This window comes from Spea bombifrons, chromosome 4 (genome assembly GCF_027358695.1).
Source record: "Spea bombifrons isolate aSpeBom1 chromosome 4, aSpeBom1.2.pri, whole genome shotgun sequence".
NCBI lineage: Eukaryota > Metazoa > Chordata > Amphibia > Anura > Pelobatidae > Spea > Spea bombifrons.
This window is the reverse complement of record NC_071090.1, coordinates 69,541,502-69,569,315: the sequence shown is the minus strand read 5'-3', so window position 1 is coordinate 69,569,315 and position 27,814 is coordinate 69,541,502. Positions and strand designations below refer to the sequence as shown.

At 38.9% G+C, this 27,814-nt stretch overlaps 2 protein-coding genes across 3 annotated transcripts; one reads left to right on the top strand and one right to left on the bottom strand.

Annotated features, from left to right (window-relative positions):
* Positions 1-419: 419 nt before the first annotated feature.
* MEST (mesoderm specific transcript) lies at positions 420-9,457 on the top strand. Of its 2 annotated transcripts, none has more exons than XM_053462080.1 (12): positions 420-536; positions 4,511-4,665; positions 5,115-5,194; positions 5,661-5,738; positions 6,183-6,319; positions 6,526-6,584; positions 6,779-6,819; positions 7,241-7,311; positions 7,815-7,916; positions 8,182-8,258; positions 8,485-8,548; positions 9,252-9,457. In XM_053462080.1, the coding sequence occupies exons 2-12, from the start codon at positions 4,512-4,514 to the stop codon at positions 9,367-9,369; spliced, it is 981 nt and encodes a 326-aa protein (XP_053318055.1). In that variant the 5' UTR covers positions 420-536; position 4,511; the 3' UTR covers positions 9,370-9,457. The 2 variants fall into 2 exon arrangements, with proteins under 2 accessions (XP_053318055.1, XP_053318056.1); XM_053462081.1 differs by lacking the exon at positions 420-536 and adding an exon at positions 804-866.
* Positions 9,458-11,568: 2,111 nt separating this feature from the next.
* COPG2 (COPI coat complex subunit gamma 2) lies at positions 11,569-27,699 on the bottom strand. Its single transcript, XM_053464347.1, has 24 exons — positions 27,518-27,699; positions 26,865-26,917; positions 26,046-26,126; positions 25,273-25,344; positions 24,754-24,833; positions 23,729-23,804; positions 22,280-22,372; positions 22,024-22,110; positions 21,668-21,825; positions 21,293-21,426; positions 20,787-20,854; positions 20,369-20,557; positions 19,897-19,992; positions 19,406-19,649; positions 17,795-17,870; positions 17,405-17,508; positions 17,011-17,136; positions 16,478-16,543; positions 14,803-14,942; positions 14,489-14,660; positions 14,218-14,315; positions 13,578-13,716; positions 12,822-12,920; positions 11,569-12,484 (listed from the first exon to the last, which is right to left on the bottom strand). Exons 1-24 carry the CDS (start codon positions 27,552-27,554, stop codon positions 12,354-12,356), a joined length of 2,619 nt encoding a protein of 872 aa, XP_053320322.1. The 5' UTR covers positions 27,555-27,699; the 3' UTR covers positions 11,569-12,353.
* Positions 27,700-27,814: the final 115 nt, after the last annotated feature.

Genomic DNA, 27,814 nt, shown 5'->3' with positions numbered 1-27,814 from the left:
CCCCATTTCATTATACATTATACATGGACAGCACAGACTTCTTACTGGAAAAACCTGCCAATGTTGAACTGCCATAATCTGACCACAACGCTCCCTTTAGTGAATAAACCCTGTTGTTGAAAAATTAGCCGCCTCTAAGTTGCTTTGAAGAGTATGGTCCATGCAGGACTGGGTTTCTAACAATGGAACAATTTGGGGGGAAAACAAAAAGCATGAAATAAGAATGTTATGTTAATGTTATTGTCAATAGTATACCTGAACTTATCCAAATATATTACGTCCTTCCCAATACATATGCTTGACCTGCATGAACGTTTCATTTTTATAATCCCACGCACAGCCTCCCAGTGGATAACAGACCTCTGATACTCTTATAGCTTCCTGCCTGAAAGCGGGAATTCTGCCAGGAACAAACATGTCCGCCCGCTCGCGTCGTGCACGGTCTCCTGGGTCGCGCCGGTGGTAGGCTCGTGCACGCCTATTATTCATTAATCGTGTACCCGCTTGAGTTTTGCCACACGGGCACTGGGGTGCAGGTAAGGGCGAGACCGGGGGGTTTACTGTGTAAAAAAGGTGACACGCTGAATTTCCCTGTGTAGAATGTGAGGCCGGCTGTCCTACCTGGATTTTCGCGGGTAGGGTAACGGAGGGGTACGAGGTTCATGGTGCAGAGTGCGAGGGGAATACGGCGGGTGTCATTGAGTAGGGCGAGAGGACGGTGTAGATTACTACATGCCTGAGTGACAGGAGGCGGGTCTGCAGTCCCTGAGTGACAGCTTTGGAGGGGAAGGTTAAGGAGTTTGGCTGTTGCTGTAGCGGGGTAGGTGCATGTGAAAGGGTTCTTGGCACCTTACTGGAAGGAGCAGGTATGTAATGACATAGAGATAGCCAGGCTTTGGATAATATTAATGCCTTCTAATCACTGCACACACTGCACAGGGTGAAGTGGCACTGAAGAGATTTACTAACAAAGGATTCTCCAAGTGCCCTGATCCAGGGGTGAGTGTGACCTGTCACTACCTGGATTAGGAGGCAAAGGCGAGATTTAGAGCTCGTTTTCTACAACTAAAAGCTCCAGATCAGCAGAGTTTCGGATTTGCAAAGATTTACTTGTTCACAAAGAGATCTCACTTGGATCAGGGAGAAGAGAGGAGACATGATGGAAGCATTTCAATACTTCAAGGGATTTAACAAATTACCAAAGAAAAATTATGAGAAGAAATGTTAGAAACAAGAGGTTGTAATCTGAGATGTAATGTAAGGAAGTTTTACTTTACTGAGAAGGTGGTGGATAAATAGAAGAGCCTCCAAGCAGAGGTGATAGAATAATATGAGAATGCATGCATGGCGCGTAAGGCTCTCCAGAATCAAAAGGACTGATTAAGGTCTGAGTTTTTACTTCAGAAAAAATGGGCAAACTAGACGGTCTGTAAAACCTCTACCGGATTGTTCGTAAAAGGAACTGGATTGCCATCTTAGAATAACCTTCTGGAAATCAGATTTGCCTGGGTCCAGGCAGTGGGCTATTGGAGAATTCACATGTTCCTCAAGATGGAGTCAGTGGTCCATCGGAGATTACTTGGCTCACTCGCTGCAGTTCCTACATGTATTGAATATGTGTGTGTCTAGTGTTTAGTGAATATGCCTTTTGATTTCAAAGCAGATACAACTCAAGAGGGTCGTCTTGGATGAGTTGAAGGTATTTCCCATATGGTTCCAAAATAATTTGCGTGGGACCCACCCAATGGGCTTTGTGAATATCCTTGTAGAAAAATGGACTCCTCTTTGCCCTTTGTGAATTTGCACCAATTTCTCAGTTCCTTGTGCCATTTCCAGGATTTTTTGTTAATATAATATTTAGCTTTGATTGGAAAGTGGGGTGTTAAAGCATTTGGCTAGTCCAGTGAATGAATTGTTCAAGAAATCGCAAAATTTGTGTATATTTTTTAAATATGTGGTCAGAGTGATATAAGTGGTAAATAGTTTGCCTGATGGCGAACCCATGGTGTGGTAGCAAGGTACAAAAATATTACACAGTAATAATAATCCGCTTTGACGCAATGAAACATCGAATGTGACAGCAGATAAGATGTGTTCAGCCCATCTCCGACCGTAATCAGTCCTTGGTCTTGTCTCAGATTGCCGATAGCTTTACGCCAATCCTATGCATGTTTAAATCCCTTACTATATTCACTCAAATGAACTCTGGTAATGATTAATCCCACAATCCAGTTCAAGTCACCGCCAAGAACATAAATGGATCGCTTTAGTATACACTTGAAACGTGAAAAGAATTTTAGAAGTTGGGCGAACAGTTATTTGAAGTGAGATTCTCTTTTCATGCATCAACAATAAGGCGTCCCTGATATAAATGGACTAGTAATGAGAGAAACGCCATCTCTAAAAGCCTAATTTACACTCTTACATGCTGTTACAGACAAAAATAAAACATTTTAAAGCTGGAAAAGTGTATTGTTTTTACGGTAGGATTATAACATTGCAGAATACTTTTTCAGCACTGCCCCTTCTATAATCTCGGCGGTTGTGTAGTTGTGTTAAAACAAGTTTTGTAAACTCCAGAACTACAATCAGGTCCTTATACCATAACACTTCAAAAAAGACCTTTTTAGTTCACATGATGAAACAAAGCATTTTCTCTCTTATCCTTCCAAATCGTACACAAAGCTGATTTTTTTGATGTAGCCATTTGACATGAATTGGGACTCGTCTATAAACGTCTATAAACTATTGCTAACGGGGTATCTCAAGTATTCCTCGAGATAGAAACAAAACCCGACAAACTTTGGAGGTGGAACGCACGGCTAAAGCCACTTGGCTTGTGTAGGGAAAGCATTTATATCTGGTGATTATGTTTAAAAAAAGAACAAAATCATGGATTCATATTTATGAAAAAATGGAGTAAAATGACATCATAGAAATTAAAGGATGTCTTGTGTTCATCAACATCCTTAGCTTCTTTTCCATACCAACAAACACCAAATGTCACTCCTGTTTGGTGCTTAGGAACGTTACAAAGGCAACCCAGAGCAGTAGTAGTGTTAGTGTTTTTAATGTAAATGATACATTTTTTGTAATAAATTGAATTACAAAGCAGCCAAGGGTGAATATTTTGTTTAGTGAGCAAAGACATTTTTATTATTTTATTTCAGATGACACTGGAAATCATTTTTTTTTTCTCATTTAAAGAAAAGTAGGCTTGGGTTTACATTTCCCACAGGGTGTGTAAGAAGTATCTTCACTATATTGTGCTGAGTTACTTAAGATTAAATATCTGTGTCTATTAATCTCCTTTTAGCCATTTATAGGTGCATCCCCATTACTGTTTTCAGAAAGCAAAATTACATTTTAGGTGGAGGATGTTCTACTGACCATGATTTGTTGAATTAAATATGTTAAATTGATCTATTTCTTTATTATTATACGATAGCTCTTTTAAATATATTATTTATGACACTACGTGCAGGAAAAACAATTGTTGGGTAAAGGAACACTGTAAACATATAATGTTTAACAGATATTAATGAGTTTATGATCTTCATTAGTTTATGATCTTATGATCCTAGCCACTTGTGAATATATTTATCAGGTTCATTGTGTCCGGCTGTCCTATAGCCTAGTAGAATATACTGACAGATATCCATTATTTTGCAGTTTCCAGTATGCCAAAAAGTTTGCTTGTTAACAGATGTTAAATAAGATGCACAGGAAAGTAGACTTTTTACTGTTGAGCAAGAATATATCCTGATATAAATCTATGTTGGGAAGCAGAGGAAGAAAGCAAACAATTTGAGCTTTCTAAGCATAAGTTTTACTGATCTGGGATTTACAGCTGTGCAGGCAAGACAGGAACGTCTGCTGGTGAACATGTGGATCGATATAGAAATATTAAGTACAAATTTGATTACTTTTTGATAAAAAATAAATAAATAATAATAATTCTACTTCGTTTTATCTCTTGAGGCTCCAGTTGCATGATTTATGAATGTATTTATTCTTTGTCTCTTAGAGTTTATGCATTAATAATCTATGTATACATCGCTTGTTGATAATTTCCTATAGTATAAAGAAGAAATGAGAGGGAATAGGTAAAGAACAGTAAAAATACTATTTGGGAATTAAAAAATACTTACCGTGTATTGGTAAAGCATTTAAGAATGCTGTAAATATAATAATGAAGAATGGAAATGCACTTAAATGAAGTCGCTGAGTCTGATTTAGATGCTTTTTCTAATGTTTACAAAAAAGTGTGGTATATCACCCTCTAAATATGTTCTCCTACTCATACATTTTTCAAGTGTCTTTAAATGTGTTTAATAATTCATGTATATAATTAATTATTTGCCAGTGCTAAATAAAATATTATCATCCAATATTTTGTCGCTGCAAAGATGGCTTTATTGTTCCAAGGTTAGTGGAAAAGTCACATCAACACCATAATACAGACTTTTGGGCTCTTCTAATTAGGCATGTGCTTGTTTACGATTTATAGAATGAAGGAATGGTGGATCCAGGTTGGGCTGCTAACTGTCCCCCTCCTGGCCGTGTATCTGAACATCCCCCCTCCTAACCTCTCACCTGCTCTCATCTCATGGCGGTCAACTGGCATGTTCTTCACGTTCCAAGGGCAGCGCATCTTTTACAGAGGTGAAGTTTAATTAACTTATTTTTTTTTTCAAAATGCATACAAAGCTGGTTAAATGATGGAGTCAGAATGAAGTTGATATCCAAGCAGTCCTCTCCTACTGTTTCACTTCCTCCTCGACCACCAGATTGTAAGCTTGCAAGAGCGGGGCCCTCTTCTCCTTTGTGCCAGTTTATTGTATGATCTGCTGGCGATATGCAAATAAGTGTAATGTAAAATATATAAAAAGAATAAAAAGTTAGTTGAGATCCAAATATATCTATCTTTATCGGAGGTTATAATGTAATTATACACACAGGAAGGGGATAACACCCTAGTTGTTGTCTTTCGTAACATAGTATAGTATGGTATTTTTAGTAATAATTACGTTTGCTTCCCTGTAGTATCTATGTAGTTATTGTATATGAAATAACGTTTGCTTTCACAATGCATGTTTTGTTTTCCTAATCAGAGTCCTGGGGAGTTGTTGGCAGCTCTGATGTTGTGGTTCTTTTACATGGCTTCCCAACATCTAGTTATGACTGGTACAAGGTAATCTCTGTCTTACTACTTATCTGTAGATATTTTTCCGCTTATATTTCTTAATGTGTCCATGGCACCTTAAAAGTGGTTTATTCACTAATGTCAAATTAAAGCTTAGGCTGACAGCACTCAGGCGTTAAGTCTGTGGACACTTGGTTCTGATGCAAGCTCATTACACCCTAAATAGATTTTGAATGCATTTTATGTATGATGCACTTTTATTTCTAAAGGACACACTTCAAGTGGGTTCTTTTTACTACATTCAAATATATATTTTGATTTAGTGATGGTCTCTAGTGATAATATAGAGTAATGAACAGGACCTCTTCTGTTTTAGGCTACTGTAGCACTTATATAGCAACATATAAAATTCCTGGGAAATATTTTTAATATAAGTCTTTCACGTTGAAATGTTATGATAGACAAGTTCCCGTTCTTAAATGTAACCTATAACCCTTGTCCACTGCTGTCACAGGTTTGGGAAGGTCTATCTCAGAGATTCCACAGAGTCATTGCTCTGGACTTCATTGGGTTTGGTTTCAGTGACAAACCAGTAAGTGCATCGCTTCACAATGGGGTTTTTCAATAAATGAGCATCGTCTCATTGGGGGTTAGGGCTGGAGTGGGATGAGGTACCCCCTTTCAAATTGTACATAGCACAGGTACAGATTATTAAAAAAAAGATGAGATGAAGATCCATGAATCCAATGACTGCATTAACAAACGGCACTATATTATCAGTGTAGAACTGAACTCAAGCCTAATGTTGCCTAAAGAAAATATACTAGATTCATGAATGTCTTTAGATATAATGTACTATGGCTAGTATTATATTAATAATGCTATTATACAGTTGTAGTAATGAGACACTAGAAAAATATGTCAACGCTACACGCTGAGTGATCAGTAACATATACATTTAAAGTCTAAACTGACCTCCATACATTCTCTGAGTTCTATACAAAATACTGAAAAATAGACTTCTTTGTCTTTTCAGAGGTTCCATCGCTACTCCATATTTGAGCAGGCCAGCATTGTGGAGGCTCTTATTAGTCATCTTGGATTGAGGGACCAAAAAGTGAACCTCTTGTCTCATGACTATGGAGATACTGTTGCCCAAGAACTGCTCCACAGGTCAGACTTATTACTTCAGAATCTCGTGTGAGAACACAAAGTGCTCGGAGGACCAGTCCTCTTATATCTGATTATAGTAGCTTTACACAGTGTTTATAAAATTGTACTATTTAATTGACACAAAATTGGAATCATGTTAAAAATATTTATATTTCGTATTTTGTTTATTTTTATACTATATTTAACTTACGGTTTCTTTCCATTAGGTATGAGCACAAAAGGACAGGACACATTAATATAGGCAGCTTATGTCTTTCAAATGGAGGTAAGTAGATGACTTCACAGTGACGCTTTACAGTAGTAATGTAGCATTGGCGTTTAATAAGATCAGCCGGTTAGAAATATAATAGATGAGCATACACTAGAACTGGACATCCTGCTGTACAAAACTTAGTCTAATTCACGTTTGGTCTAGGAGACTCTAACAATTGCCTGAAAAAACATACTTTGCCATTGCAGGTATTTTCCCAGAGACGCACCACCCCAGGCTTGTACAGAAGGTAGTTCAGTTATTATTAATGAATAAAACTATATATATATACATATATATATATCATGTTAAACAAATTTGTCCTTAATTTGTCCTAATTAAGTAAATGTATTATATATATATTAGGACAAATTTGTTTAACATGATATTTTCTTTGCCTTCCTTTTGTCAGTGTCCTTTAGTCCATATGTTGTCGACCCCCACCCCCGAGTGTTTCTTGAGGAAAGAATTGGATTAATTTGCCGTTTCACTTTTTTGTCATTTTGAATAAAAGTATGTTTGTGGGTAGCCTTTTCCATAATGAAATTAGTCTAATCATATAAATTCATCCAATACAATAAGAATGACATAGCTTTATTATTACCACTGTGCATGGTTTGTCTGTCACTCACAACTTTGCTTTTTCTTATTTCTCATATTTCTTCCTTTAGCTGTTGAAAGATGCTGGGATTTTTTCACCAATCCTTACAAGGCTGATGAACTTCTATTTCTTTAGCAAAGGGTGAGGCTCACTTTTGGGGCATGTATTGGTGTTGATAGTATGATACATAATAGTACATTTTTGAAGACTGTCCCTTAAGGATGTCATGCATTATTTCTCATTGATGGGGAAGTCTCCCTGCCGATGCGTTGGAGAGCAGGCTATCATCAGGCATCAGTGATTCTCCGTCAGCTGAATCCAGTATCACTGGCCACTTAGATTCTTTTCACGCTAAATTATTTAATATTATATTGGAATGTATTTAAATGAGTCCTACCTGCCGCAGAAGCACAATATATAATTTGTGTGGGTACGCTAAATCAGGAGGAGGGGAGTTGCTGATGAATAAAGACTAAACAGAAGTTTGTTTTTGTCCTTAAATGTTTAAAACAAAATCTTACCTTTACAGAGTAAATCACCTTTTCACCTTTATTTTATTTGTAAATGATTGATTATGCTTTACCAGAAGCAGATATCTAGCTATTCCCCAGCTCTGACTACAGTATCATGATTGCTGTTAACAGAATTAGTGAGGTGTTTGGACCGTATACACAGCCATCGGAAGCAGAGTACTGGGACATGTGGACTGCTCTGAGGAGTAATGAAGGGAACCTGGTGGTGGACAGGTAAAGTAGAGGTATCTGGACAGTCCGGCGCACTATTAGAGCATCACAACATCACTGACAATGCACTCAGCGGGTTTAGGATACATTATTTGAGTGGTAGAATGAATATGAAAATTAGTAAATATATGTAATCTGTCCCACTCGATTGCATGCGTTTTACTTGTTTGATTACACATTTGGGAAATCTGTGGCCTCCAAAGAACAAGGCTGGGTACCTCTTGATTGTACAGGCATGTCTATTGTTAACCATAACATGGCCCTTCAGTATTTTGCAGTATATAAACCAGCGAAGGAAGCATAGAGATCGCTGGGTAGGAGCCCTGGTCAATGCATCAGTTCCATGTGAGTTTAACCATTGGTTTTTCCTAAACATGTTGCTAACCTCTATTTAATCATCATTTTCAAGTTTAGCATTTAACTGTTTCAGGAAAGGATAATTGCTCCACGCCTAAATTTCCAACTCTGAAGGAGCTTTGATATGTGTGTGTTTTGGCAAAAACCATCTGACTGAAGTATCATGGGAGGATTTTTATTGGATATTTTTCTAATTTGCATTATTATTTTCTAGTACACTTGATTTATGGACCGCTTGATCCTGTAAACCCGCATCCTGCATTTCTGGACCATTATACGTAAGTTTGAATGAGGAACAATATTGTGGCCATTGTAAAACCACTTAACAGAGAAGTGTATCGTAGGGTGCATGGTGAAGCCAGCCCTCTAGTTTGTAGCATAGATTTCAGTCATTCTATATTCAAGCTCTACCAAAAACATTGATTTGGTAGCCAAATCAATTAGTTACTGGTGGGTAACGAAACCGAGAAATATCAAGTAATAGTAGTCTACCTTAAACACTTGGAGCCCCAGTTTATGTTGAGTATGAACGTATGAAAAACACAGAACTGACTTTACTATTGATTTATACAACCAGTTTGCTTCTGTAGACTTCCTAACTCACAAGCACTCATGGTTTTGTGAATAGAGGCGCATAACAGGATACAAATGTTTCCTCCATGTACATTAGTCAAGGACACAGTCTCAGGGTGCCACTGAACAATGAATGCATATGAAAGGACTTTGTAAGTATGTATAAACAAAAGTATTACTTTCGTTAGGGAGAAAAGAGCAAAAGCATATATTTTGCAAGAAAAACACCAAGTAAACTTATAGGGACCTTTTTAAAGCTATCTTATGCATTGAAGTGCACTTGAAGGCTGGAACATCCCTTTATTTTTACGCACAAAATGTATGACACACACCTTTGCCTTTTTTATCTTCCCACTCACCTACCAAGTTGTTTTATTTATTTATTTTTACCATGTCTGTCTTCTGCAGGAAACTGGTTCCCAAATCAACATTCTCTGTCCTAGATGATCATATCAGTCACTATCCTCAGCTGGAGGATCCCACTGGCTTCCTAAATGCTTATCTGAACTTCATCAATTCATTCTGAGGATATGAGATCTGCTTTTTTATTCCATGTGCGGTCAGTCACCAGCTCTCTACCAGTTTCTCCATCTTCAGAAAGAATATAAGGAACTCCAAAAAAAAAACAAAAAAACAGCAAGGCTTGTATGCCAGAAAGATTCTAGCAGGGACAGACACCGAAAACCTCAGGGAAGACTCTTCTCAAACCCAGTTTACTGCTGGAGAGTATTTTTTTATTTTTTATTTTACTCACTTCAATTTTATTTGACAAAGCACCAGCAAATTCTGTAGCACTATTACAATGTGTTTGGAATACACCATAATGATGTGAACATACATAAGATCTATTGGTACAGGAGAAGAGTCATGCTCTTGCAAGCTTAAAAGCTACATCAAGATACCCTTCTATAAATGGTCTCCCTTTTTTATGTTCTTGAATAGCGAGCCATAGATAACCTGATGTATTTCAGTTCCATCTGTCACAGATGATGCACGGTTGTTCCTTAAACCGTAGAGCTGCAAAGACTGAACTTATGTACTCAGATGCTTGGTTCTTATTAACCAGGAGGTAACAGAACATTTTATTTTCAGAAATGGAATATCTTTCAACCGTCACCATGGTGCTCAACCAACGACAGAGCCTTAGCACTAGCTGTATTAGCATGCGGAATGTTTCCTTGGCAAGGTTATTCTACAGACCCTATTTTTTCAGTCTAAGCAAGTCAGAGAATGACACAGGAACAGCGGCACCTTTTTTTGTTAAACAGTAGCCTTTCACATTGGTGCATCTCAGCATCTGATTTTTCTTCATAACAGTAAAAGTGGATAACTGGTTATATCAGCCTTGATGAACTAAGTAGTTGAAAGCATTTTGCTTCTTCTTCCACGGAAATAAAAACATGAAATTATGGATGGAAGTTGAAAACGATTGAATTTTGTTAATCATACTAAGTAGAATTTAAATAAACTTTTTTTTTAACCCAAAACTAAAAAGCTCTTAAGTGTGGTCCTGTTCTTAATAGGGCTTTCACATTTTATAGCATCCCCTATAAAAAGCAGACACTAGTACATTTTAAGTTGTGTACAGTTCAGTTTTTACCAAATATTTCACATTCACATAGTGGTTCATGGCTGCATGTCATAGCTTTCACACCATGACATTTACTTAAAACGCACAGGACAGGCTGTTTATATTTAGCTAGGCCAGCATGTCTGAAGAAACCTAGGCACCAAACAAACAAAATGCCATGAAAAGTAACCGATAAACATTACAGATAGTAGTTTCCAGCCTTCAGCAATGCTGTTTGTGTCTCGCAGGTCCAGTTAAAGGCATATAAAATGGAAAATTCAAATCAGCGGGCCAGGAACCAGCGAGGGAAGTATACAAGCGATCATGATTACAGTGGTTACATGTAACAATTTATCTCATCAATGTATCTGTAAAGGCTATTCTGGTTCAATGGCTTATTTCTGGGAGTATCCGCTGATTGATTGAAATGTCAATAGATACAGAAGTATGCCATTGAACCAGAATGCCCTTTATGAAATGTCCATCAACAACTTGACCTGCAGGATGTCGCTGAGTCTCATATTCAGAATGACTAAAAATCAACCTAATTCCTTCAAAAATGGCTGCAATAAATACCTGCATAGCTAATGCATTTGTATTATCATTATAAGGAAACAATTACAGTCATGGATATTGGAATGTTTATTTTAATAAAAACATCATTGACAAAAATAATGAAGACTGCAATTAATATCCAGAAACAGTCCTATCCAGATTTATCTGCACGCAACTAGAAAAGGGGTGTCCAACATGCGGCCCTCCAGCTGCTGCAGGACTACATCTCCCATAATGCTCTTTCAACTAAAGACCTGGGAGAGAAGTATGGGAGATGTAGTCCTGCAGCAGCTGGAGGGTCGCAGGTTGGACACCCCTGAACTAGAATTTGTGTGTCTGTGTAGAGGATGCATGAAAATGTGATGGGTGTTGCAGTCCCTCAGCCAGCCTTCAAGGCTTGTAGCACAGAAGTCTTACTTGGCTTTTTTATGGCCAAGTTTACATATACTTTTCACTCCACTTAACTAACTTCCTATTTACCTCAATGATTCCTGGAGTTAACTTGCATATCATCTTTTATCATTCCCAGTGAATAAGCAACAATAGGGCAAGGAATGGATTAAATGCTTGATGAAATTTAAAAAACCTTCTAAACCGAGATATGGTACACAATATCAAAGGTCATTTATTTCAAAATGTAATGTGACTTAATTGGGGTATCCTGTTTATATTTTCAAGAGGAAATAAGTCTCAAAAAAGTAGAATTTAAGGAGATTTTAAGAAAATATAAAATACAATTCAGGTAACTTGGGAGTGTATTCAATGTGCAAGACTGTAGGGTGTCAAAAACATTGTCAACAGCTTATCCTGTAGGGCTTTAGGACACCTAAATTATATATTATGCCATTTCAAGCTAAAATGTTAACAGGATGCACTACAATGTAAGTAGTACACTTTGAAATTCTAATTAATCAAGAATTTTCTTTCTAGGAACATACATTCTAATGACCAAGTTATTTAGAAACATCTGTCTAAGTTCATTTTGTGTTACTTATAACCAACATGTTTTTCAAAGGGAAAAATAATAATGCTTTAGAGATTGTCACAGTTCCAAGGCTGCAAGAAGGATATCACATTTGGGAAAATAGGTGTATTCTTTATCTACAAACTCTGTAAAAAGAACAATGGGCGTAAATAAAAACAAACATTCTCATGCATCGCATAAACACATACACTGGAATGGGCAATTGCTACGGTCTTGAACAGAACCAACAGTACTGCCACAATGACCTCCAAGGCCAAAAAATTGTGTAGCAGTCTTGGTTAGCTATACATAAGACACAGAAAAAAAAACAAGGTTCCTCATGTGAATGGTATTTTAAGGGTGTGAACAAATGTTTTCCTGAAATGTTTGGGGGTAGGGGGTGAGTTGTATCTGAAAACATCTATCCTACAGATGCTATAATGACTTCAGCTGGAGTTTCATCTGTGCTTCTGACTGTAACTTGCATGGTGACTCCATCAGCCAAGGCAAGTCTAGATCTGACCAGAACATCATGACCACCTCTATAGACACCTAGACATTAAAGAAGGACGCAGATCAGGTCACAGAGTTCAAACATCACTGATACCTCTGCCACAACAATAATACTTGATAATAAATAAAATAAAAAAATGACCACAACCAGAAACGTTAAAAGTAGAACTAGCTCTCATGAATTATAAATATAAATAATATTTAGTATTGTTTTTAGAAATGAATATTTCCTTTTAGGAGCATTTTAATGCAATGTTGTATAACTTTCTTTCAGGGTGTCCAAGATGAGAAGTAATCAAAATGTAGGGGTGCGCTGGTGGGACAAATATCAAAACATCTTAAAGGACTAAGCGCACAGTTTCTGTTTGTTGCTCACCTGAGAGATATAGCACATGGGAGTTCTTGTTCTCAGGCACTTTATCAGACCTCTCACATGGCTGCATCCCCAAGAATTTAATGATGTTTGTAACAGCCTCTAAAAATCAAAACAGTGCATTTTTTGTTATGTCAACTGCAAATAAGACACATGAGAAACACACACCTCAAGTTAAATATATGCAAACAACTAAGAGCTGTAAGTATTATACACATGGATATATATAAAATCCTTGTCGGTGTGGGAATTATCTGTTAACACTGGGAGTGAAGCGCACTATGACTGGACCTTGAGAGTATGTGTCATGTGCGGAAGGGTTGGGGCAAGGGGCTGCCATACAGTGTTGGGTGACACAGGCAAGGAGTTGCGCAAGAGAAGAGTAAAGAGAAGGAAGAAAAAAATATTAATGCAGATCCAGAGAAAAAAGTATTGTGTTTGCTTGTTAGTTATACGGAATGATCCACAACATTATGCTTAAATCAACATATTTACTAAAGTTTTCTCGATGCATCTGACGTCATATCCTGTTTTCTAAAACTACAGTATCAGCTCACCACAATCTCACTGAAATGTCATACATGGATATGAAATTAACTTTGAATTCTAAAAAAAGGACATTGGCACAAATCATATAATGAACTCCAAGATGAAGATTTTCCATGGTTAAAGGCAGTATTATTGCTGTGACCCTTTTTTGGCTGCTGCTTGAGCATTATGTGCACAAATCACAGACAACCTTAGTAAAGACCGACCTACCTTCCAGTGTTTTTGTTGTGCTGAGGGCAAAGGTTTCCTCTTTCTCATACACATCATCAATCTCTTCCCATGCGGCTCCAAAATTAGGCTTCAACACTTTCTGAATGTGATCTGCAAGAGTCACCTCCAAGTCTTCTAGCTGACAGAACACAAATACATCAATTCTCCAAAACTGGAGTCTAATATTCATGGCATGTAATACTCAGTGGAAATTATATCCATCTACATCTCTATATCTCTAAACCTAAACCGTATTCTATCCATTTGGCTTCATATAGGCTAACCACATAAAATAATCAATTAAGAATTTTTGCAATGTCAAATATGATAATCATTGGAGAATAACAAATTACTTTTGGTCCAGCAGCTGGCCAAAATAATGTATGACATAAAACCTAGGATTGTTAAAGTGGAAGGTTAAAGCGACACATGTATTGGAGAAGGTACACATACTGCACTAGGGTCTATGGACTAAACAGTGAAATCTAGATAAGAAAAAGTGAAAGTAAACATTGGCTTCATAATGCTATGGCTGGAAAGCATCTTCTGCTAGACAGGCCTTGTTGACCCAGTATAATATGGTTGGTGAAGCTAATATAAACACGTTTACCAAATTTCTTTTGTGACAAATTATACATACCACATATTCATCACTGTAGCCTTCGTGGTCTGGTACACCAGTTTGCGGGTCACAGTCTTTGACCACAAACTTCATTGTACAGTTAAAAGTGCAAGACACTGATGGAAAAAAATAGATGGATTCACTTGATGAACATAACGTACACTGTATTACTCTTTCAACACCAACATGCATTCAGTCCTTGCTGACTTACATTACTCTAAATTAAACTAAACATACATCTCAATTTTCATAAACATCAGGGCGTACTGTAATATATTTATATCTGCACCTGCGGTAGGGTCATCTTCAGGAAGCCTGACTAGGGTATAACAGATTCCAGGCTGATTGTAAGTTAGGCTCTGTGCGGGCACGTAGTGAATCACTTCGTAAGCTTCTGATGGCTCCATTTGCACAGTTACCTTCTCCAAGTGCTGGTCGTTCAGTGTGTTGGTGCAGTCAAACTGTCAAAACAAAAACCCATGTCTGAAATCACACAGCTTCTTAAAACATCACGTACAGGAATATTTACCTATACATTTGTAACAATCTGACAAACAAAATAAAAAGATCAGATGATTTAAATGTGAGAAGGGCCATGCTTACCTGGAATACAATATGATCTGCAAATACATGTTTGATACAGCGCACAAAGTACTCTGTTTCTGCTTCTGTAAGTTGTACGGGTTCAGAGGATTTGAAAAGGGGACCCAAGTTCTTGAATTCAGGTATGGCAGACAGTTGTTCTGCGGAAGACAAGGGGTGCAACAATCATTATCAGACAGGAGAAAAATCACAAAGTATAATACCAAAGAGTAAATAAGCAACCAACTAGTGCTCTGCAGAGCTGTTCATGGACAGATAAGGCAAACAAATGCATCACCCAACTTAAATGGCTTGCATATATTTTAACGCAGGGCTCGACAAATCCCAGGCGCCAGGTCGCCATGGCGACAGAGAATTTTGTCCTGGCGCCTAGGTTTTTTCAGCCTCTTACATCCAGAAAAAATTGTGGATGTAAGAGGCTTAGTCACCACACGGGGGCGCTGTTGATGTCTGCCCAGAAGTCTGGGCAGACAGCACAGCCACTCCGAGCCCGCCCCCGAGCCTGAGATCACTCCCACGGAGTGATCCTGTAGGCTGAAAACGCGGTTGCTGGAAAAGCAGCACTCGTGTTTTCAGCTGCCACAGGCAGCCTCAGGGAAGGGGGTTTGTGTGTTGATTGGGTCCCCACACAAGTCTGGGGACCTCACCCAACACCCCACAGCTGCCTGATCGCTCCATGGGAGCGACAGCGCAGCGTTAACCCCTTCAATGCCGCGATCGCGGCATTTAGGGGTTAATTCCCGTTTTGGGAGCTTTGCTGCTGGTGGTCTGCCTGGAAGCCCAGGCAGACCAGCAACAGCAAAAACGAGCCCCCACAAGCCCTTTGATGACTCCTGTAGGTATGGAAGCCTACAGCAGTCATCAAAGAGACTCCCTCTGCAATGGCTGGCTGGTTTTGTAAGGGGCTCTGCTGCCGGTGGTCTGCCTGGAAGCCCAGACCAGCACCAGCAAAAAAACGAGCCCCCACAAGCCCTTTGATGATTCCTGTAGGCATAGAAGCCTACAGCAGTCATCATAGACTCCCCCCTGCAGTGGCTGGTCTATAGACCAGCAATTGCTTCCCAGCTGCCAGAGGCAGCTTCAGGGACAGGGTGAGAGGGTTCTTTGGTCTCGCCATGAGTGTGGAGACCAGCCCCAACACCCCCTGCTGCCTGATCACTCCATGAGAGCAACAGTGCAGCGTTAACCCCTTCAATGCCACAATTGTGTATGACACATCCGTGGCAATGCAGGGGTTAACATTTGTCCCCACAAGCTTGTGGGGACTAAATATCTGTCAATGCTGTGCTCCAATGGAACATCAGCATCGAAAGAGTTAAAAAAATGAAAAAAAAAAAACAAACAGCACTGACCTGAAAGTCCAGGGTGCTTCCAGGTCAAACGCTGTGAGTTTAGTAAGTGGGCTGATGATGATCGGATCCCTCCTGACCAACTGTTAGTTTAAAAAAATCCTGGCTCCTAACTTTTTTACCTGGCGCCTAGATTCACAACAAATTTGTCAAGCCCTGTTTTAACGACTTTTGTCTCATTAAAACCAAGCAGAGAAAGCAATATATACAGTTTCGTTTGCCATGCTACCACCAATGGCACAGAAACCCATATCTTTACCGAGTAACTCTTCAATGGAGGACAAGATGGTGTGTGTGTGTGTTTAATTTTTGCCCAGTAAACTCACCTTGGTAGATGTCTTGACGGGCAGGCACCACTTTCTCAGGTTGCTTACTAGTCATGGGTGCCAGATCTGAAGAAGAAGAAAAAACAAGAACACAATTACTCTGCATTATTATAAAATATTATCATTTCTCCACTTGTTGCTCAAACTTGTTTAACATTAAACAAAAGCCATAAGGAACCTAGCACCATCTGTGATGCTTGAATACTTGTTTGGTATGTAAAGTTTATTTGTATGATGCCTTTTGGGGAGCATTTTGTTACATAAGCAAGACAAAACCTTTTTCAAGCAGCATAAATGAAACACATCAAAGTCTAAAAATATATCAATCTGTGCAAACATGACACTGGTAAGTGAACACACATGCAGTACCTGCAAGTTTAGTGCTATAAGTACTGTATTTGGTTAGCTATTTGGTTTATACAATGCAACGCAATGGTAAAATACAGGCAAGATTAACTTTCTGTGTAACTACAATACTTTCTGCTTGAAGTTGTTGTTTTACATAATAACATAAATTTAACAGTTCACTGTACCTGTTTTTTGTTCCATAAAAGGAACAGTGGCTAAGGGAACACTCTTAATGTCAAATGGTTTCTCTGAAGGTTCCAGAGTGTACTGGTGTAAGGCTTTCTCCATCCCAAGTATAGAAACAGTCAGGCCTGGAATAATAAAATAAAGAAATACGTAAGGGAGGATACATTTTGTTTATACGGATATCCTTGTATAAACTGTCAGGGGTTAGAATGCTACTTTTAAGAAGTCTGTCATAGGCCATAGACATTTTCCACTTATGTTATTTTAAGAAATTTGGGAGCACAAAAGCCCCAGCTGATACTATATAGAGATACTCTAATATTGTAGCATGTAATACTCATTTCACTTTTGGACATAAAATCAGTCACAACATTTTCCCATTTCGTTACTAACCATTGAAAATGTAGGCAGCATTGAGCGCTAACTGTTTCTGCTTCAACACGTTGAAATAAAATGTTGCTCTGTCCCGCACCTCATCATCGCTGTCCATCATGCACCTACAGACAGGTAAGTAGAGAGAAATTCGACTAGTTCACAGCATTGTCAGTTGCACAAACCAGAATACAGCATAGAGATATAAAATATTTGCACTCTATAGCCAAGTAAACCTGCAGGTGTTACATCTCCCAAAAACCACCACAAGCCATATGACAGAGACTTAAGTCTGTATTTCCGTCATTGCAGGGACATTAGGTGGCATTCCATCCACCAGGCATTGATACCTTATCTATCATTTTCATACATGGCTGTATGTAACTACTATCTACAACTGTGATTTATTACCTCTGTAAAAGAACTAGGACGCTGGGCAGGAGACATTCATTCTGGGCACCAAACTTTGCCAGAGCACTCACTGCAGCTGTGAAGAGAAACAAACACACATATATCTATGTATTTATACACAATATCATATATCTACACATTTTTATTCAAAAATACCGTATTGGCCCGAATATAGGCCGCACTTTTTTCCCCCACTTTAAGTCTTTAAAGTGGGGGTGCGGCCTATATTCGGGGTCTAGCGCCCGACGTCCGGGACATGCAGTCCCGGGCGCCGGGCAGGCAGCGGGGTTAGGATACAGATCCCCCGCAGCGGTGCAGGGGACCTGTATCCTACTGTCTGATACGCTCAGACAGCCTCCCCTGCCGGCACTTCCCACGGGGGGAGTACCGGCACGGGAGGTTGTCTAAGCGCATCGCACGGACGTTCACCGGCAGCGGTGATGCGCCGTTTCCGGTGAACGTGCGCACGATGCATTCTAACCCCTCCGACTTACCAGGGCAGACTCCCGGGTGTCTTGCAGGGCCGGCGGAAGACATCTACGCAATACGCGTATACAACTTCCGGTTCCGGCACTTCCGCTGAGTGCCGGCACCGGGAGTTGTATACACGATGTGCATAGATGTCCCCCTCCGGCCCCGTAAGACACCCGGGAGTCTGCTCTGGTAAGTCGGGGGGGGGGGGGGTTAGTACAGAGTGGCAGGGGAGGGGGAGAGGACAGAGTGGCAGCGTATCTCGAGGGGGGGGATGACAGAGTGGCAGCATATCTCGGGGAGGGGGAGAGGACAGAGTGGCAGCATATCTCGGGGGGGGACAGAGTGGCAGCATATCTCGGGGAGGGGGAGAGGACAGAGTGGCAGCGTATCTCGAGGGGGGGGTGACAGAGTGGCAGCATATCTCGGGGAGGGGAAGAGGACAGAGTGGCAGCATTTCTCGGGGGGGGACAGAGTGGCAGCATATCTCGGGGAGGGGGGGGGACAGAGTGGCAGCATATCTCGGGGAGGGGGAGAGGACAGAGTGGCAGCATATCTCGGGGGGGGGAGAGGACAGAGTGGCAGCATATCTCGGGGGGGGGAGAGGACAGAGTGGCAGCATATCTCGGGGAGGGGGAGAGGACAGAGTGGCAGCATATCTCGGGGGGGGGAGAGGACAGAGTGGCAGCATATCTCGGGGGGGGGAGGACAGAGTGGCAGCATGTTTTTTGGTGCTTTTTTAAAGAAAAAAACTTTTTCTTTAAAAAAGCACCAAACTTTTAGGGTGCGGCCTATATACGGGGGCGGCCTATATCCGAGCCAATGCGGTAAGTAGCTGCAGTATCTGGAACCAACTCTTCTGAAGGAGAGCTGTGTCTGCTGTTACTGAACATTCCTGACCCAGTAACTTACATTTGATGATTTTGTTTTCTTGTTTGTAATCATCTAATGTGCAAACCTTGACAATTAAAGGTTATTCCATAATTTTGGTGCGGCCCCCTTATGTTAACTTTGGGAATACACAGAGCTCCAAGTGCTTAGAAAAGTAAAGGCAGAAGAAAAGACATCAAGGTGCACGGTATGCCAGTTCATCCCATGCTTGCAACCAATTATATTATATATATTTTTTTTTGTTCTTACCTGCTCTGACAGCTTCATTCTCCAGAACTACCCTGTTGAAGATAAAGCGGATGTACTTTGATGGGCTGGGTGTCCTTGGGCCTTCCCTGCCCAACAAGTGAAGTATCTTGGTAGCCAGTACCGTGTGCTCACAGTCCTCGATGAATTCACACAGATGGGCTAATCCGGACTCCTTACTGTCTGGATTCTCCTCTATGATGCTGATAATGCAGTCAACAATTGCACGTTTATACTCAAATCCCCCCTGCAGACAGCACAGATTACACAGGGTTAAATATTTCCAAAGAGCGAGAAGCCTTCAAAGATAAAAGTTGAAGTCATTGCTCATAATTGACATCTTAGATTTCTTATATTTTGAAAATGCATTTATGCACATTAATATACTTGGTCAGATTGTTACCTCCTCAGATTACTTCGTCACATTACCATCAATTCCCATTAGAAAGGACTGGATAAGAAACAGCCATACAGAATGACATGCAAGCACTTACATCATCCCTGAGCATGTTTGAAAGGAAGGTCATCATTACAGTATGTTTCCGTGGGTACTTCTGACATAAGGCACTGATAGCTTGCACAACAACCACCTAAAAACACAGGTCATATATTAAGACGAAGTTGCTATTCTCAAATCACAAGAGTTATTCCAGTGCAGTATTGAAAAAGAGTTAGTTTCAATGTTATGGCTGATGAACCCAAGAAATCCTAGCTGAAAAGATATTACAAATAAAAAAAGGAGACAGTACCACATAATTTTATGAATAAATACAGGTGCACCTTTAAGCATCATGGTACCACTTATATGAAGTAATGCGTCTTCTTACAGACCAGCAAAGTGGGTATCAGCGTATTAACAGCACACAGCAAAGAGCTTTCCACCTTTTTGGGTTACTACTTATAAAAAATATATTTCTCAAAACATTAAATATACACAAGCCAGAGAATAGCCATGCAGGCTCTTACTTTGAACTCATCAGAGATTTCAGACACAAAGGTTGAAATCTGTTTCATGAGCCTGTCCACGCTGCCCTCACTTCCAGTTTTCAAAAGTGTGGTGATAGCCAGTGTTGCAATGCTACGGTTAGAGTCTGTGATTAGGTTCTCCAAGTCCAGGTTGCATGCAGTAACAGCAGATGGGTGCTTCATTGCCACCTAAAACAAAAAGCCCATTATTAGGATTATGATCATCAAGTTTATGCAATCTTAATACGTAATCTGGTGCCAGCAATTAATTATTTTCGTCATATGGGTGAAAGGTTATTTTTCCGTTAGACTTATTATTTTAAAAATAATAAATAATAATAATACTCCCACAAGCAAACAGATAAACAATTGGCGTTTTCATACTTCTGCACTTTACTGTTAGTAAGAGGATACAAACCTTGTTAAGCGTCCTCACAGCAGCATACCTCAAAGCAGGTTTAGGAGAGCTACAGAAAAGCTGCAGGACTGAAAATAGGGAAGATATATTGTTATTAGTCAACGGTTTAAATGATATTTTAAATAAGAAAATATTAATAGTTCAAAAAGCATCCCCTTAGGTGTAAAACAGGGACTATAACACAATGTATCAATAATAAATGTTCTATGTGCTGTCAACCTCACCTCTTATCCACAAATCCACTAAAATAATTACATGAGAGAGGGCAATATCAGACCATGGAGGTGGAGTGCAGCTGCAGGGTTGCAGTTTCTTCCTTAGATAAGTATCTTTCCCCCCCAATTTGAACAAGGTAAAGTACATAGTACTTCCATAATGCATTGTGTTACTGCGGTCCCTGGGACACTAGAGCATCCCTAAGTTGTACACACAAGGCTGGGTACCCATTGTACAGCGCTATGGAATTTGATGGCGCTATATAAAACAATAAATAATAATAACAATACCAGATACAGCAGGTGCCAACTCCCTTGCTGTGCAGTTAGGGAGATGGATGATGGCAGAGGCAGCTTCATAAACCACCATCTCATGTTTGTTTCTAAGGCAGCTCTCTATAAAATCAAACAAAGGACTGTTGTGTCTAAAGAAGAAGAAAAAAAAACACACATAAGACTACAGACGTAGATGTCTATGCAAGCGAGGAAATCAAGCTAGGTAGAATTCTACCTTAAAAATTATATAAAAGTTACAACATTTATATAAAATGATGTTTATATATAAAACTATATAAAATTTACAACATATGGAACATTTATATTCTGCAAAGAAAATGTTCCAAAAACAAGCCTTCATATAATTTATTAGTTAATAAATGAGCTCACCCCTCTTCAGATTCCTCCAGAAGTCGGCTAGCGATACGTATTAACATACAGTAAGCAAAAGGAGATTTTAGTCCAGATTTGGTGAATTTGTTAAGCATCTTGGAAACACCAAGCCGATCGTTCTTTCGCAAGTAGTATAGGAGTCCCAGTGCATGATACTGTGCAAAAAAGTGAAATCAATGACAACCCATTATGAAAGAAGAAAAGTGCAGAGCACTGGGCATATTTGGGCCCAATGGGCATCCTGTCTGAGCGAAGCAACGTTCCAGCTATTTAGCTTATTCTTAATAGGATGCACTCGTGTTAGATTTTATTTAATGTTTAACAGAAATAATAACACTATTCCCAAAACATACCTGTACCATGATGTTGTCACTAGATGCAGCTTCCTGAGCCTCGTTGATCCAGCGTTTCACCACATCATGGCTTACTTTAATCATATGCTGTGGGGAAAAAAAAAGAATGCTGTCATTTTCTGAGACTAATCTTACTAGTCATTCCAATGTCTACTATCTCAGAAAACATGGAGTGTATGCATCTTCTCTCAGATGGAAATGTTAAAACAAGAAAACATATCTGACCCCGACCACACATGTTGGAACGTCTACTTACTAATGAAGACACCAGTGCGGAGCTGGATACACTGGGAACCTTATCCACAATGGCTTGCTTCATATACCTCTCAATAGCTTGCAGCATAGTGGCCTGTAAGAAAAAGAACACAATCCATGAACTCTGCTCTGAAAAAATACTTAATAATAATGCACTAAATGAAAGGACTATATAATTAAAACTGTAATTATGTGCGTCAAAGCTCAGCGTTTTTTCCTGCAAAAAACTGATCAACCGTTAAATAGCACCCAGATATTAGATGATAAAGGCCCCAGTGGCTGTTGCCTTTTTTGTCAACACCATATATTAAAAAAAAAAATCTGATTTTAGCTAGCCAAGATTAAGCAGTAGAGGAACGTAGATGAACAGTAATATATTTAATAAACTGTTACCCAGGCAATGAGAAACACACTATTCAAGTGAGGAACTCCCATCATACTTTTATAAGCTTTAGAAGTTGTCCTACGGAACATATATGCAATATTTGTTGCAAAAAGACTAATAAATGGTAACTTTATTATTTATTTATGCAAGTACTGAAACAATGATGCTATGTTATCTATAAAGTTTGTTCTCACTACTAAAAAGGCACTTGGAGATCGGAAAATGGCACAGAATGCATCAAATGTGAAGGATCTGACTGCTACACATGTACACCAGAATGTTAAATGAATTAACCCTGTTATATAACATTGTTCAACTGTGATACGCTTTTTACATTAATTACTTTTTTTTTTAATCTGCTATATGAGTTTCTCTTTTTTTAAATTTTTTTAAACATTTTAATATGGCGTGTTAAATGTCCCTGACACCCCAATAAAGAACCTAAAAGACGAAACTTCATTACATAATAGATTAAAATGTCACTAATGGTGGGAAAGTAAATGATGAATTCCTCTCCCTCTGGGAGTACTTTAATAAACTCTCTTACAAAATGAAAATAAAATAACACTTAGCTGACAGAGAAGAGGCTATCCTGCAGCAACAGCTGCCCTCCTCCTAGATGATCTGACCGTTCTTGCTACTGATTGCCTGCTTGAAGCAGTCAATCTGTGGCCGGAAAGTGCTTCCACTGAAATCAATGGCTGCATGTTGCACATTTGCGCACTGGGATCCTAGCCACGCAGCATTCACCCGAGCCGGAGCCGACTGGAGTATATCACGTGGAGGCATTTAGCTGGGGTGGTAGTGGAAAAGAGCAAATGCATAAGGGGGGATTCTTCAGAACCCCCTCGTGCATTAACAAAACAGACTACATGAGAGGTTAAACGGTACATGCAGTTAAAGTGCACATGATAGATGGAATGTTCCTTTAATGCAATATTGAGTGTTTTGCAAGGTATATCCACTTAAAATAAAAACAGTCGAAACAAATATATTTTTTAAAAGTTAAATAATAAAGCCAACTTGACACCGAGCTTAATATCTCCAACCTTGGCAAATACTTACGTCAGTGATACTGCAGAGTGCTCGGATAGCTGGACCCCTATAAACATCTTCTTTTCCAGTCATGTCCTTGGTCAGGCTGTTACAATTAAATTTGCCAAAAGGTTAATAAAATCACTTTCTTTGCGTAGGTTAATGGAAAACTGCATCAATTATATTTGTTTCCAGACTTCAAACATGTACAGGCTTTTTTGATTTATTAACAAAGGATACGTTTCATAAATAGATTATAAGCAACCTCAAAAGTGCAGACTGCCTGGCCTCGTGCCCCAACCTCTGCCACGAGGCAGAAAAAAAAGTATAAAGTGTCTAGGAAAAAAGTACAGGTACTTAAGGTTCTCAATTTCACCTCAAGTTAAAACTGCTAAGTGTAGTTTAAAAAAAACTACTTCAAATTCAGACATTAATACAGAAATGACACAGCTTCAAATAACTAGTATAGTAGTAAAAGTTATTTTATCACAAAAAGAATACTCTCACGCTGTGATAAAGAGGATCCATTCCCCACACACATGTATATGTATTTAACATTGTTAACTCTGCTGGTGCAAGACAACCATGACACACTAGGAATATTAAGTCCTGTTCTCTAATGTCATGCAATGGGAAGAATATAAAGAGTGCCTTTGTTTTAAGTTTTTTTCCTTCCATGAAATATGTATTAAGAATTTGGGTTCCCAAACGTACTTCTAATTTCCTAAAAGTAACAGACCGCGCATAGTATCTATTCAATTGTTTAGATGACGGATAATTTTATACCTTAATGTCAACGGCGTCACATACTATGAGATCATTTTTCTGAGAACCCCGACACCCAAAACAGAAGTGTCATGGTGTTTATACTGATAATAGTTAATAGTTAATAGTTAATATTAATGTCTGTATGCAAGTGCTTATTTATAATATATATTTATTATATACACACACACGTATTATCTATACACATATATACAAATACACAGGCCAGTGTATGACTGACTACTATAAAATAAGAAAATATAAAAAATCAGCTTCATGAAATGAGTTACCTGCTAGTGACAATAATGACGTCCTCTGAGATATTGGCCATTTCTTTAATAGTAAGGTAACACATCCGCCGCAAGATTTGCTGGAATTAAAAAAAGTTATAAAGCTCAATTACAGTGTATATGGTAAAGTGCTAAATGTGAAGCAATAGCCGCGTAAACCAATGAAATGTTCCTGTTGATCACTCTACATTTAGCACTGTGTATAAGAATTACACTGTATACATTAACCACATATAGTGACAAGCACACAGTGTTCACAACAAAATAACAAAAATTAACCAGAACACTTTTTGTCTAAATTGTAAATTGAATTGCTGGTATTATTCCTGCAAAGGGGGCATTCTTGTGTATAGAGATTATTATAATGGGGGCTTTAATTTAGGTCTGAATGTGTGCATGGACAACATTACATCACGTCTCAGTGAGGCCAAAAAAATGACATTTTATATAACCGGGTTCTTGATACATTAGAAAAATGTTTCTAACTCCAGCCTTTTGTTGAAGTGTAAAGTAACTTACATCGTTTGACTGAAATAATCGGGTCATTGCAAAAAATGCTTCAGTAGCTTCCATTGTTCCAAAGTGCTCACCCTAAGCAGAGAAAAAAAAACTTTTAGACAAGAATAAACCGAGTAATTAAAACAAAGCAACGCTAAAATATTTCCATTCATTGCTGTGTGTTTAAACACAATGGGATTCATTATGATTCTATTTGAACAATTTGAAAAGGAAACACTGTTCTTGTTTTAATCAAGATGTATCAGATGTATGTAACTAACCCATTGTAGTTACTCTCGAGTCCTGTTTATCGGTGAAAAGAGCAAAGGCTGTTTTCTTCCAGAATGTCAAATTATTTTGACTAATGTTAACCCAATTTACACCGCTCTTTTCTTGGAGGCAACAGAAATGTCCATCACAAGCCTAGATACCCTACTATATATATATATATATATATATATATATATATATATATATATATATATACACACACATATTTTAAATAATTCTGGTAATAGTTCCTTTAGGTCAGGGGTGTCCAACCTGCGGCCCTCCAGCTGCAGCAGGACTACATCTCCCATACTCCTCAGCCAGCCCCTTCGTTGAAAGAGCATTATGCGAGATGTAGTCCTGTAACAGCTGGAGGGCTGCAGGTTGGACGCCCCTGCTTGTATAATTCTTGGTTCAATGTTTCCTATGATAACTCCTAATACTCACTACTCATAAGCATCTTATACCAAATAGCTATAGGATTAAAACTATGCATGGCTGCATCCTCATATCAAGTATGTTACCTGGTTCAACAAGTACAAAATCTTGGTTAGGATATGGAGACATCTTCTTGGATTGATAGGAGTTTCGTTGAATAATCGAGCCTGCAAAAAACAAGCAAAGGGCTCTTTTAACCAAACATTTAGCATAATTATTTATAAAGTGTATTTCTATCAGTGTAATCGCTTATATTTCCAGTTTAGGCTAACGAATGCGTAGGCAGCCATCAGTTCTAAAAATACGTATCATGAGATGAAACATAAGTGCAAGGATCTCCAACCACACAAGGTAAATTAGTTGCAGCTTTGTATGCTTCATGCTGTTGCCAGAGAAACACGTGTTATGTGACTAAACAAGGTTATGTATGGGGGAAAAAGGCGATCGTAGGGAGTAGAGATTTAAAATTTCTAGAAATTTCGAAGCCATGAAAAAAAAAATTGAAAGAAAAATGCAGAGTGGAGTAGAAATGTAAAATTATTTTGTTACACTGGGAACATGAAAGTATCATGATTGAGATAAAAGTACAGCATATTCAGTAAATAATAAACTAAATTTGCTTTTTAAAACTTTATTCTTTGTTGCAAATGGAACAACAAGGTCTGTATATGGTCTTCATGTAATAAAGTTTGAATGTCATGTCATAAACATATATTATTTATCATTGTAAAAGAAGATATTCCACACTGCATTTTGTTTCAATTTTTCAGGAAAAACAAAAACGACTTTGGGAAAAAACAGAACAAAAAACAGTTTTTCCATTGTTCTTCCAGGCCTTTCTATCTCTGGTAGGAAGTGAAAATGTGTAACAAGCGCAGGAAGACATCACCAATGACAGGCCTTACCTCTTGCAGGACAGCACTCTTCTCCAGATGTTGGTATGGATTGGTCCCGCTTCCTGGTGGACGTTAAAGACAATAAGGGTGCATTAGGCTTATATCCCAATCAATGCAAATTAAAACATTGGTTGTTGTTTTTTTATAGCAATTGTTTGATGCACACACACACACACACACACACACACACACACACACACACACACAGTCATTTAGAGAGACATTATTTCTTGGCTACAAATAGCAGAATTAAACCATAATAGTGATCAGCTTAAGCCTAATTTAAAGAGTTCTTTTAAATCATTGTATTATCAACCAATCACTAACTTTAAATGTTTGGATGATCTGTCATCATATACATTAGGTTAGGGATTTAAACAGTAAATTTGTTTAAGGACTAATATATATATATAACTAATACAAGTATTTCTACCATATAAACTTAATAAAGAACAGAGATATCATGTTTTAGTTTAATAGCCCGTATACGAAAAGGTATGCAGTAATCTGTGTCTATCTTGTTCTGACAGTCGGCTCCTTGATCATGTTGGCCGTAAGCGGCTTCCTGTGTCAGGAAAGATCGCGGCTTTGCGGCCTACCCTAAAGCCAGCCCCATATTAAGCGCCATTATGAATGAAACAGTAAAAGAGACGTAACGTTACCGGACTCCTCATCCTTCTTATCAAATTTCTTGATCATTTCCAGGCGTTACGGTTAATTCTTCCGGTACTGGAGCGCAACGTAAAGACACTACACGCCACACCGGACCTACGCCTGCCACTCAAGCAAAAACCACGCCTCGGGTCCATTGGGCTACGCCCCCCATGTTGTGTGAGGCTCTACTCTTCTGTCAGTCAAATTACTTAACCCCGCCTTGCTTGTAAAACGCGCCCACAAGATGAACAGTTTCGTTGCAAGGAGTATGAGTGGCGCGGTGCTCTTGCGCAATAAACATTCTA

Coding starts and splice junctions, on each gene's coding strand:
- MEST (XM_053462080.1), top strand. CDS start 4,512: ATGAAGGAATGGTGGATCCAGGTTGGGCTGCTAACTGTCCCCCTCCTG. Junction 6,320..6,525: donor GCCCAAGAACTGCTCCACAG/GTCAGACTTATT, acceptor TCTTTCCATTAG/GTATGAGCACAAAAGGACAG. Junction 6,820..7,240: donor ACCCCAGGCTTGTACAGAAG/GTAGTTCAGTTA, acceptor TTCTTCCTTTAG/CTGTTGAAAGATGCTGGGAT.
- COPG2 (XM_053464347.1), bottom strand. CDS start 27,554: ATGATCAAGAAATTTGATAAGAAGGATGAGGAGTCCG. Junction 26,127..26,864: donor AGAGTGCTGTCCTGCAAGAG/GTAAGGCCTGTC, acceptor TGTTTTTTGCAG/GCTCGATTATTCAACGAAAC. Junction 12,921..13,577: donor CACAACAAAAACACTGGAAG/GTAGGTCGGTCT, acceptor TTTGATTTTTAG/AGGCTGTTACAAACATCATT.